Source organism: Bradysia coprophila, unplaced genomic scaffold (assembly GCF_014529535.1).
Source record: "Bradysia coprophila strain Holo2 unplaced genomic scaffold, BU_Bcop_v1 contig_232, whole genome shotgun sequence".
Taxonomy (NCBI): domain Eukaryota; kingdom Metazoa; phylum Arthropoda; class Insecta; order Diptera; family Sciaridae; genus Bradysia; species Bradysia coprophila.
In genome coordinates this window covers 16,759,989-16,772,881 of record NW_023503493.1, presented here as the reverse complement: position 1 = coordinate 16,772,881, position 12,893 = coordinate 16,759,989, and the positions used below count along the sequence as shown (strand labels likewise).

The following is a 12,893-nucleotide window of genomic DNA, read 5'->3' as shown; positions in this document are numbered from 1 at the left end:
TAATGATCCACTGCGTTCTTCATAATTTAGGCATTCGTACAAATTCAACTATCTATCTCACGTTACAACAGACTAAGATTTAGTTGAAAAGACTCAAAATTTTTAAGGAAAAATGCAAAATTTCATATTTTTAATAACTCTATTCAACGATCATTCTACGAAAAATTCATTAGTTAGTTAGTTCCTATGTGAAAGTGAGAGCCAGCGATTTAATGTACTTTTCCCCAACTATTGTTGAAATATCAAGACTTCGTGTATTGCGTACTTCCATCATCGTTTAGGAAAAGCGTTGTTCCTAAAAGGATTTTGTTTAGCGAATTCGATTCCAGAACTCGCTTCCAGCGAACCTCTCATTCGCTAAAGTAGCCTTTTAGCATGCGTTAGGAAAATAACTGAAACAAAACGCATCCAGACTAATTTGTTTGTGAAGGAAATTATTTCGACAAAAAGTTAACCTAATCAGTGTAGTTCAATGTGCAATTGAGGATACATGAGTCAACAGGTGATTAGAATGTCAATGAACATGAACGTTGTGTGGAACGATTCAAAATTAGACTTCAAATGAGTTCTTCGTTGGACTATTGGTTAGAACAGATGCGGATTCGATCGCAGGATGGAGCAGTTTAACTTTTTTTATTATACGTTAACAAATAAATAACGAAATAATTTATTTATCAAACATTCAATATAGGGAATCGAACAATGCTCCCAACTGATATCGGTAAAAATAACCTTAAGGGGTAAAGGTGATGCGGGTCCTTGAGTACAAACAGATAGACTTTGAAGAAAACCTCCGAATCATTTGCCATTTTTTTTGTGGTTAAATTTTCTTTCTTTTTTGCAGAATATGCCATCAGACAATTTGTAGGAAAAGACACAATGACTTGCGTCACTATTGTAAGGGTTTTTCAACTGATATTTTATTCATCAAAGGACGATTTTCTTTACAATTTAATTGCACACTTCCAACATGTAAATTTAGTTAGTTTATTGCTTTGAGATAAGCAACAAGTAAAATTGATTGACTTAAGAATGCATCACATTCAAGTTCATACGATTATTAATCAAATACTTTCCGTATTTTATCGAATTGGTTTTTGGAATCGAGAAGATGAAAAGTCACCCATAAAGTTGCGTATCAAGTGGTTTTATTTGATTTATCACTTTATGGTCGTGGTATCAGCAGTGACCGGATCTCTGCACAATGAAAACAAAGACGATAGAATTTTGTTAATTGAAACTGCTGTCGTAAATGCAGTTTTAACAGCGAAACTTTGGCTAACGATGTGGAAGCAAAGACAAATTTTTGAGTTACTGGAACAGATCTGTACTTTCACTGTTCGAGATCGAGAGGCATTTGTGTTTGTCAATGAAAAGTTGAAACAATTTAGCAATGTAACAAAATTGTTTATTTGGATCGTTGCAGTCCTAGCAACTTTCGAAGTAATCGCACCATTTGTGGGCGAGAAAAATTTATTTTTTAAAATTGCGTTGCCTTTCGATTGGCGGAAAAATGATTTGAATTATTTGTTAGCGAATGCATATATTTGCAGTGCAATCATTCTCTCATGTTTTTGTGTTTTAAATACGATTCTATTATGGTACATAATGTTCAATTGCTCTTTGAGATATCAAGTTCTGGGAATACACATAACAAAGATGGGTAGCAGATTGGGCGAAGAGTCAAAAGGAATCTTAGACAAGGAAAATGTTTGTCGTGATGACTTATCGACTTTAATTAAGGAATGTCTACTCACAAGAAAGTATGTATACGACAAGCGTACATCAGTATTCTTTCATATGTACATACCTTTTTGATTAGATTGGTAAGCGACCTTGAATCATTTTGTTCTACTATAGTTTTCATCGAAATTGGTACGAGTGGCTTGTGCATTTGCGGATCGATTTATTGTTTGGCCTTTGTAAAATATTTTAAACTTTTCATATTGTCATCCATTGGATAAAAAAAAATTTCAGGACATTAGTGAAAGCAACGTAGGACGTATGATTCACTTTTCGTCGTTGTTGTACAATGTTACCGGAATATTCATTACCACAAATTTTGGAAACGAGATCATGCTTCATAGCAATCGCCTCTCGTACTGTCTATTTAAATCGGACTGGTTCGATCAGCCACAATCAACCAAAATGATGATTATTATTCTCGGCGAATGCTTAAAGCATCCACAGACGATTGTAATTGCTAAATTATATCCGCTGACACTGGAAACATTTGTCAGGGTTGGTTCTAAATTGAATGGAGTCATCGAACAGCTTTTTAAGAATGTATTTTGTTCCAGATTTTAAATTTTTCCTACAGCACGTTCAACCTTTTGAAAACTTTTAGAATGTAAATGGTTTGGCACTAACCGTAGCAATATATGATATTTATAATATCATAGAAGGGCTTAGCGTTATTTATCTTATTTTCCTGCAACGTTGCTACGACTTTAATCACGAAAATGATACTAGCTTACAACGTCGTCATCGCAACTACGGCTGCAAAACGTTTGTGCATTGGTTACACAACCACCAAATGCTAATAATTACAACTTGAATGTCTTCGCTTGGAACGGACGGGATGGCTCAGTGGCTACATACTACCGATCATACCACATTGGTCGCGTCCTGAGGTTTACTCAATATTTATAATTTGGGTAGTGCTAGTACATTGTGTTTGGCGGCGCCAACGATGTACTACACACTCGTAGACGTAACGCAAATTCGATTAGTTTGTGTACATATGTATGTACCCTGCATTTAGGCGAGAAATAAATTATTTGTTGATAGAGAGTATTTGCATACTTCGAGGCGTAGCTCGAAAGCCACGGTAAGCAGGTCCAGAATGCACTTATTTTTTGCCGTAAAAGGCTGTTAGTGAGATTTTAAACGATCAAATCAGATTATTTTCTTTAATATTAACAGCCCTTCAAAGAGAACACAAATCAAAATAGAACTAAACCACTTCGTTTTACATTCAAAATGCAGTTCATTGCAATTATGAAATGGTCAACGTTGAAATAGAATGGACAAAAGCTTGTCTTTGACATACATTTATTATTTTAAAATAAAAGAAGGATCACAGAAGGATATGACAAAACGACAGACATTTAAAAAAAAAACATTTTTAAAATCATCAAATTGTTGACCGTTTTGGTTTCGTGGTACTTATGTCACAAAAATATAACTCAGCAAATCAAAAATGTTTTCTCCGTCAGCTTTGTTAGATTGTCTGACATCGCATTAAAAAAAAATAGGGAAGAGACCGACCATTTCCAGTGCATATCATATACATAATGTTCAACAACCCTGTGGTTGCACATAAGTTATTCCTTTCCCACAAAACACTAAAGCTGCACTATGAATCAACTTTCCAGTTAAAAACATGATATGCTTGTCGTTGCCTTGATATTAATAGCTTTCAGGCAATATGGCCTGCTAGCGGTATATTTATTGTGTAGGTGCACACAAATAAAAAAAATGTATGTCGTGATATATCCACCCAGTGTGAATAAAATGTATACCGCTAATAATATGCAAAGCAACTTCTGTGTTTTTTTTGCAGAAAAACAAACAAAAACTTTTATTAAAAAAGATACACTCAAAAGACTCCAAATGGAAGGAAGGAGATACGCCTTCCGTACACGTTTTCGAATAGCATTAGTTCGCTGACCTTTGAGTTTTTTTTTTTGGTGTGTGGATTTAGGTAAAATATAAGAAAACCATACTCACATTTTGGTAAGCAAAATCCTATTACTAAGTACATCCACAGGCAGTGTCGTATCCATTTTCCTTTGTCTCTAATTTTTATAAAATTCACATCAACACTAAATCCTGTTTTCAGCATATTTCGTGTCAAATATCGTGCGAGTTTCATAAGAACTTCATTTAAATATTTTTGTTTTGTTTTTTTATTTCTCTCCAAAATTTACTTCACCCATTTTTGAATGTTTCTATTTTATTTGAATATCATTTTTTTATTTTGAATTTTGATCGTATTTTATGAAGCACTCCTCATGATGATTAGCCAATGTGCTTTGACGCAATTATCAAAGGAAAATCGTTATAGTATTTCCCATTCCAGTTTTTAATATCAATTTATTTTCTAGTTAAGTTCACAACATGCGAGGAAGTAACAACAATATAAAAAATGAAGATTTTTTTTTTAAATAAAAAAGGTGTGTTGAATGAAGGTAGATTAGCGTTGAAAAATTGGTTTATAATTACCAAAGAAATTAAGAAAGTTATTTACGTAACAAGGTTCGAAACTGGCGATTTTACTAGCTGAGTATTTAGTACTTATAAATCAAATATTTTCGGTCAGAACAACATAATTGCTGCAATCAGCCTCCTAAATACTGGCATAAACCTCACAGTTGTATATTTTCGATGACTACAATTTATCTTTTGCAATTTGAAATCCAAGGAGTTTGGATAAAAACAATTTATATATTTTCACCATGCACCAACAGGTCTTCCTGCACTCTAATGATAAAACACACATGCTAAGCACTTTTAAAGAGACCTGTCTGTCTACTTACATATGTGCTACTTGAGTGAATCATTGAGAAGTGAAAAAGAAAATATTTAATTAGCGGAGTGGAAAGCAGCTTCCTGATTAGTTGTAAAGCTCACGGTATCTTTAATGAAAATTTTATAATTTCAAAAAAATGCAGAAATTTCTCGCACTTCGTATAATTAGAACAATCTTTGTCGGTCATTGACCGTCAAAATTTACTTGAAGTAATTGATCAATTCTAGCTAAAACACAGTCGAAAAATTCAAACCGATACATGCAAGGTGATAAGTCCTACTACCCAATTTAGTGCACTTTACTGCAGATCCGAACTTTTACTTGATTCTTTGTAAATAAGCATCGGAAAAATTAAGGAATATTTCGGTTGGTATTATAACTGGTGAGTACTTGCAAATGTGTGAGATGTATACAGATGTGAATCCCGCAATTTTCGCTTGAGCTGATGTCTGTTATCTTCCTAAGGAGGAAACCTCTATCTCCAAATCTTACACTTATTGCAATTAAAGAAGTGTTCTATTGCAGATATAGTCACCGGCACGATCATAATTAATTGCTGTACACTACAAAACACTGCAAAACATACGAAAAGTGTTACAATCAAGAAACACGTGTAAGATTACTTCCAAGCAGTCATATAGGATTGGCTGGCGAAACGACTTGTTAACGAATGTGAGCAAATCTTTTAACTTTGATATATAGAATTCCCTTAACGTTCCCTTCGGACCAATTATCTTCAATTATTAATAACCAAATGATGATGAGTATGTGCGTACCCAAGTGTGCCAACAAAACATTCAGCCATAAATCCAAATTAGTAACGATATCTTACTGATTACTGAAACTACGGTAATATTTCGTTTATGTTTACGGGAAATGAAATATAACAGTTTTCCCAGAGATAACTAATTTAAATGATTACTACATCTACCTTTAACTGTAGTAAAAGTCAGATCCCTGGAAACATCATCATAATAACCCATATATTCCCATATTCATATTAGATTGAATATTTGATGGAAGATATTCGCTTGTCATGTTATGTCTTCTGTGTGTGTACACCACTGTCTTCCACAAAAATATACATATATAAAGATTGTGGACGTAAGTTTCGTGCCATTTATCTTCCGAAACGAAAATTCCAAGTTTTGTTGGATGTCGGAAAATTGTTTGAAAAAGACGAATAAGTTAAAGCTCAAATGTTATGACTGTAAGTTATATAAAGTGAAGGACTATAAAACGTTTCTGTTCAACATGGTTTGCAGCTAAGAGAATTCGGTGTGTGTGTTTTTTGACTGGATACAGCATACATTATAAAGACATTTGGAAATAGTTTTTTTTCCTTCTGTATTCTAAATGGATGGATGGTAAAAATTAAGATAAAAAACTGGCGATCATTTATGCAAGAGAGAATATTGTTCTTCCAGTTAAATTGGATGGCAGCACATAATTCCGGTATTCAGTTCGGATGAAAAATATATTGTACCGAAAGAAAACAGAAAAAAAAGAATGGTTTTGCAAGATAAATTAACTTTAAAGTTATCCCTCATGGTAATAATTCTACAAAATGTAGCATTGCAGATTTTGTTGTTATAACACAAAAATTTCGAATATAAAAACGGATGACATTCTTCTATACGAAAAACGGTTTTTGTTTTATAAAGTTTACATTGCATGAACGTCTACTATACACATTCCATTTAAACCTCAACGAAATGGATATTGTGACTCGAATAAAAATTTTCCTAGTTTGTTAACTTTTATTTGATGGAAAATGTTCGGATGTTATACTATGGTGCTGTGCTCTCCTATTTCGAAAGAGCTATAAAAAATAATTTTCCATTTTCTATGGTAAACTTAACCGATAAAGACAGTTCGTTATTGCAGAAAAGACTTCAGTGGAAGTCGAGCTTATTTACAATCGAACTTCATTTTATGTTTGCAAAATCTGTGTTCTTGTCATCTTAATTGAAAACAAAGTTTGACCACGATTGTATCGGGGTAATGGTCAACTACATGAAAGCTATATTAACAGTTGGGCCACTTTATAGTTAACTTGACGATAAAATCAATGTTTATTCGCTTTTAAGTTGCAGTCTTTGGTTAAAGTTACTATTTTAAAGGATATTTATAGGTTGGGTTGTACTATGCAGATGCGGTTATTTTATAAAAGAAAATCGCCATGACCTATTCCACTTTCAATATGTATGCATGCAGTGTACTACTTACTGCCAACAGTTAATATATTGGAGCTGGATCAGATACAAGATGCAGATAAAAGTTGTTCCAAATAAAAGGAATTAAATTCTCAAACATTTCGAAACAGAAGCTAAATCTTCTATACGAAATTGGTAACGATTTCGGTAAAACAAAATGGATCAGTTGGATTGACGGCGCATTAGCTGCTCGTAAATTTCATTACTCAAAATACCCATGACCTTCATAATAATATCTTCATTTCAATTAATTGTTTAGCCATTACTTCTATAAAAACAATTTACAATTTTCTGTCCCCTCACATCCATAGAAATCCAATTTTCATTCACCATTCTCTAGACGCTCTTACACCGAACAACTGTTTGCAATAAATTTTGACGACATGTGTGTGTACTAGAATCATTAAATACGGAAGAATACGTGTCAGCTTATGTGATTGATTTGGTTTTACTTTTCCATTTGCACTTCCCAAACAAATTCCCATTGGGATGTGGGATACACATATGCACAACGTTCTCGTCGTTGAAAATTTTTGAATTTAATTAGAACATTTTCGTGGTGCGCTACACGGCTACTGAAAGCAAACTGTTTTTGCGTTCAAACAAAATGTGGATAGAATCATGCCAGGATGAGCGTGTAAGCATGTCGGAGATTACGATTTCAAGTTAAAACATTAATCGTAAAATTCTGACACTCTTGTTGATGTATAAATTACCGAATCGGACTTATTATCTTATAACAACCATCCGAAATGGGATTAAAAGATACGTTTAATCCGGCAAAAAGTTATAATTTTATTCATTATTTAATAGTCATTTTCTGAAAATGTTCTATCGATGTTGAAGCGAACACCATTACTCACACGATTGTATCCATCCCATCTACAATTTTTTTTAAATAAACATAACCCAAATATAGATAGAATGCTGTATGACACCGTTGTCATTACACCACCACTCCATACAATTCCGATTCATCCCGACCGATCCAGTGTTCTGTCTAGATGTATATTTATAGACTCTCGTAACACCTATTAAGTTGGGTTCATTAAGTATGCTGTGGTCAATTTTCTTTGTGGGGCGATATACGTATATTATATTCCTCCCTCGACTCAATTCAAATCGCTTTTACCCACTGCTTGTTAATGTATAACTGGCATTTAGGCCACAAAAAAAAAGAAGAAGAAGCGAAATCACAATTTGACTACAGGCGATAAAGGTGTGTTCACATGGTTGCATTTGTGCAAACTTGGATACAATTACATTGTGTTCTAATTTATGTCGAACTATTCCACCCGATAATTGGTTCGAACGAAACACATTCAGTCACAATCACACAATGCGTAAACAGCAATACTGACATTATGGTTTTACATATATTATGTATCTGAAGGTGCAATGCCCTTTTAAGCATGAATGAGTAACAAGTGAATGCATTTTATATTAGCCAACCAGAAGTGACGATACGGCATAGGTATAATGTAATACATATTTTTGCAGCATTATGCGATTTCATAGCAATGAGGTTTTATTGATTTAATAAATTCCGAACTATGCACCAGACTTTCGGCTTAAAATGTTACCTCCACAAAAGCTTAGTTCAATAATGCAGTCAATTTCTGTGCCGTTGTTCTAATTTGTATTTGGAATTTATTAAACGAAACGAAAAATTACAGAACTTTCGAACAGTCGATGAAGTAATCGACGTATTAAATGCAAGAAGGTACTATTGAAGCTTAGCGCACTGAAGTCATATAATCCTAAACATATCGACGGAAGAGGGTGTGTCGATGTTATAACTAACGATTTAAATTCCAATAGCGAAAATTCAATCAATTTTTTTTAGATACAAATATTTTTAGAGCTTACTGTGAAGCAAATTGAAAACATTTCCGCAACACAGAAAATTTCATTGAATTTTTTTCTCTTTCGAAAAGATCATCCTCAATATCTGTGGATGGAATGAGCTCAACTTTTGGTGTTGTGCCATTCACAATCAAAATGGGTGTAGAAGTTTCTACTATTCGCCAGCCATATGTCATCAGCTCATTTCTACTAACATCCACTTTTAATCATCCAATCTGCTTTGTGTAGACCCTCATTGCGAAACTTATCAAAACAACAGAGAGATTGTTAGATAACGTAAACATTTTGCGTGAACTTTAATAAACAAAAATATTATTTTTATTCGACGCCATATACATAACTATACTAAACATTTTCCATTCACATCAAAAACAAAATTTCTACAATAATCGAAACGAACTTTCTTTAATTTTCTTTATTAAAACTTAAGCGCAAGATAAATCTCTATTTCAAACAGAAATTTCATCGACCATAAATCAAAATACGAATTATTTCCATTTTATTTTATTATTTTCTTTTTTCTTCATCACACAATATCCTAATAATACATCTCAACAATTTAACGATCATCATTTACACACTAATATAAGAAGAAGAAGAAGAAGACGGAGAAGTAGAAAAAAAATACGAAAAAGTTTCCATCATGCACCACATCATCCTCAAGCTCTTTTTACGGGGTAAAACTTCATTGCCTCCAATTTATTGATTTTTCTGTGTGATAGAGAATGTGTATAGCCTTGTGCTCTTGGTTGTACGGACTTTTATCTATACACGTACAATATGGCTATAGTGTTTTCTGTTGTACAACATCACATATATAGTCACATCTAATGTAAGGACACATTTTGCTCGGTGTATACTCATATGGCGTAGTGCAGCTTATATATTGTACCCCATCTGTAACGTCCCCATACAAACTTCAGTGTATGAATTTAATTCGAAAATGTATTATTTATACATGGTACACACCATATCATCACTCATAAAACAAAGGAAAAGGACCAGATTTAAACATCGTGTTTAGTTGACCTACATTATTTATAACCATTATCCCCCATTCATAAAAATCGTCGTTTTTTTCTTCTTCTGATTTTTTTCATTCTTTCTTAGCTCGAAACCCCAGCTTTACGTAGAAAGTATAATATTGTGTTTCAAATACATGGCCGTAAAAAAAACGACATGTTCGATATTCAATAAAATCTTCTCGGATTTGATCGATTTTATTTATCTGTTCACTTTATACCAGGAATAGGTCGAAAATAAATCGGGGTATTTATTTCGAAAGAAAAATTTATTTGTTTTGAAGCCATTACATCGTTTCGTCTTTTTTTTAATTTTCATATTGAGTTATACTTGTAGCACCAACAACTCGGTTTCACCGATCAACAATGGCCATAATTTACAGAATGAAGAGAAACGTTCCATGTTTGGCAATGTATAATTTGCCATTGCTAGCATTATTATACATATACATATGTACAAAATGTACTACCGTGAGCATCCTTTGACATTATAAGACTTCATTTTTATTTTGTATGCTCGGGGTACAATATACCCATATAAAGGAGCTTCTTTGTTCCGAACTGTAACATCACATGCATGTAGGCGGGAAATATTAAAATACACCTTAGGGCTGCTTCACCAAGAGAGCTAACCAAAAACAATGCTTGAAAAGCTCGAAATAAACATTTAATATGGAAAATGAATATATACCGAAATATTCATGTGCGATGAATCTGTTGTGGACACACTTTAGAAAATGGTAACCCACCACCAGTTACAGAGCTACACAGTAATGGATATACAAAAAAAAAGTTCTCTCGTATTTTTTGTCATCCATGCCACATAAGAATATAAATGTGATGGAGGACAGAGACAAAGATGCGTAAATAAAATTAATATGCCAAAAAATAATTGTTGAATGAAATAAAAGGGAAGCAATTAAATTGTGCGAGGCAAAAAAAACACACTACAAATAAGATTAAACAGATAACTGCGACGACGACAGAAAAAAAAACGTCTCATAAATAACCAGGGTCTTCAATTACGTGTGCATATTTTCTTGAGTTTATCTATTTACATATTGTGTTTGTGATAAATAATTTTGCACAATACACGGTTGCAACACTGAATCTCATAAAGGCGTTTTCTCATCTTTTTCGTTTTAATAAATTTCTTGACTTCATTTGTTCACATTTTTCTCCGTTCTTTTTTTCTTCTTCCCTTCAACACAAACCACTTTTTGTATGTTCTTCTAAACTTTTTCGCAGAAAAGGAAAAATTACATTCGATTCTAGGATCTATGCTCCTTTCTCAAATTCATCCAACTTGCTTTTTTTTGAAATAGAAAATATGCTACCGAAAACAAACACACGAATTTATACCAACTCACACGAATTGTATTATCTTTTTGGTTTTTTTTTTATTTAATTTTTTTTTGTATTAATTTTATTAAGTATTAAAGCTAACAAATTTTACTAAACTTAAAAGCACAAACTTAAAACTTTTTACAGACATTTCTTTCGATGGTCTGCAATTTACGTTTGCACGACCCGAAACCGGAACACCAACTACCCGGAATCTCTCAATGAATCATTTGTTGGCTGGCTAAAAACCAGGGCAGAGGAGAGCTAAGAGTATATAAAGTGAAAATTTGTGTATTCGCTTTTGCGATGGTTCATGATGTGGGTGATTGGATTTGGAAAGTGTTTTCGTAAGTTTCTGATCGGAATTGTAGTCGATTGTTTTGGTATTTTGATTTTTTGGCACTTTTACCGAGAAGAGTCAAGATATGTTCATTGTTAAATCAGTCACATTGTGCCACGCTTCAAGGCACACCTGTTGTCCACAACGTATGCCAAACTAATGAAGTAATAGATTTTGCATCGAACCTTTAAATGAGAGAGACAATAGATTATAATAGATTGATTGGAGGGAGTTTCACACTTTTTAATGACACGTTTGCACCATAAGGACTTTTATAAATCGGAACACAAATGGAAGTTAATTTTAAAGGTTACACTTTTTTACGAATGAAAGAACAGTAGGTGTCTATCTTAACCCTAATTTGTCCATTCATACATTCTAAGTGAGCCTTAATCGATTCCGGTTGAGAGATCATTTTCTTTTTTAACGAAGAGATTCATCTCTTGGACTCTGAGGTGTATTAGAGCTTTGAAACGTTACATTTATTACTTATTTTTGCATTTTTGTTTATTTAACGGTCCTATTAGAACTAAATCCATTTCTAATTCAAATAGCAAAACAATGATTTGAATTAGAAGAAGTCATACTTATAATCTACAAGGTGAAAGTAGTTGGCAGCAATTACATAAAAGTTACCAAACTGATTTTTTCTCAAAAACATTTATTTTCATGCAAACTGTGAAATCTTAATTTACTAGAAGTGTGGTGATTGACACATTTGGTACATAATTCGTAATTATGTGAAAGGTAGCGAACCTCTATGGTGGACAATTGAAAATTTACCTTTTGCAAAAGAAGAAATAAACTTTGGCTTTTAAATCGAAGACGAAAAATCGTACTCTTTTGCCTAAGAAATCTGTAATTAATTGAGAATCAACCATAAAACTCAATTCAGATGTGGCAAAAGAAGCAAAAGAAGAAATTAATTTCCTTAGATGAAAAATCGTCTGTCAAAGATCTTTTTTGCATTAGAAATATTGTTTCTGATTTTTACACTTCGTAGTTAATTTCGCCCTTCATTATCTGCTTTCCTGAAGGATTAAAAAAAATATCGCATATTCACAGCATTTTTATCTTCATCTTCAAAAAAAAAAACCAAAAGAAGAAGTCAATTTAAATTCCCATCACGTATTAGGTAGAGTAAATAATTTCTGCAATTTCCATCTGCCTTGAATGCTGTTTTTTTCTTCATTTCAATATGATTTATGTTCTCACTGCGCACGCACAGAAAATGTTAACGAAAAATTTTTGCACAAAAAGTACATATAGAATGTCCCGAAACGCAAGAATATAGGACGTCTTTGTTCTAAACTCGTGCTACCATCATCCCTGTCTGTATGCATATTTGATTCAGCACGTGTAGTAAGGGAAGCTATATTCCACATGTTTCAGCTGGACTTTCTGCGCGCGCACCAAATCAATTAATGAGAAATCTTCTCAATTTTTCGTATAAAATTTTATTAAAATGAAGGAACTGGAGCGAGATTACACTCTTCTGGTTGTTTTGTTGCGGGATTGTGAATGTAGTGTGTACGAGTAGGTATTAAAAGGGTAAGGCAAAGGTATATTCT

The 12,893-nt window shown here is 33.1% G+C and overlaps 2 protein-coding genes across 7 annotated transcripts in view; one reads left to right on the top strand and one right to left on the bottom strand.

The window, feature by feature from the left end:
• LOC119077027 (neuronal acetylcholine receptor subunit alpha-7-like) overlaps positions 1 to 11,196 on the bottom strand; it is a 52,903-nt gene extending 41,707 nt beyond the window's left edge. For 2 of the 6 annotated variants that reach the window (XR_005087733.1, XM_037184141.1), the window contains exons 1-2: positions 10,665 to 11,196; positions 3,733 to 4,035 (exon numbers count right to left, since the gene is read on the bottom strand). Coding sequence is in view for 5 of the 6 variants with exons in the window: in XM_037184141.1 (XP_037040036.1) it covers positions 3,733 to 3,877 (145 nt within the window). In the remaining variant the exon portion in view is untranslated. Of the gene's footprint in view, positions 1 to 3,732; positions 4,036 to 10,648 lie in introns of all 6 variants that reach the window. The other 4 variants (XM_037184142.1, XM_037184145.1, XM_037184143.1 and 1 more) reach the window with 4 other exon arrangements.
• LOC119077028 (odorant receptor 94b-like) lies at positions 993 to 2,354 on the top strand. The gene is made up of 4 exons (XM_037184147.1): positions 993 to 1,763; positions 1,823 to 1,922; positions 1,978 to 2,241; positions 2,301 to 2,354. The coding sequence occupies exons 1-4, from the start codon at positions 1,033 to 1,035 to the stop codon at positions 2,352 to 2,354; spliced, it is 1,149 nt and encodes a 382-aa protein (XP_037040042.1). The 5' UTR covers positions 993 to 1,032.
• Positions 11,197 to 12,893: the final 1,697 nt, after the last annotated feature.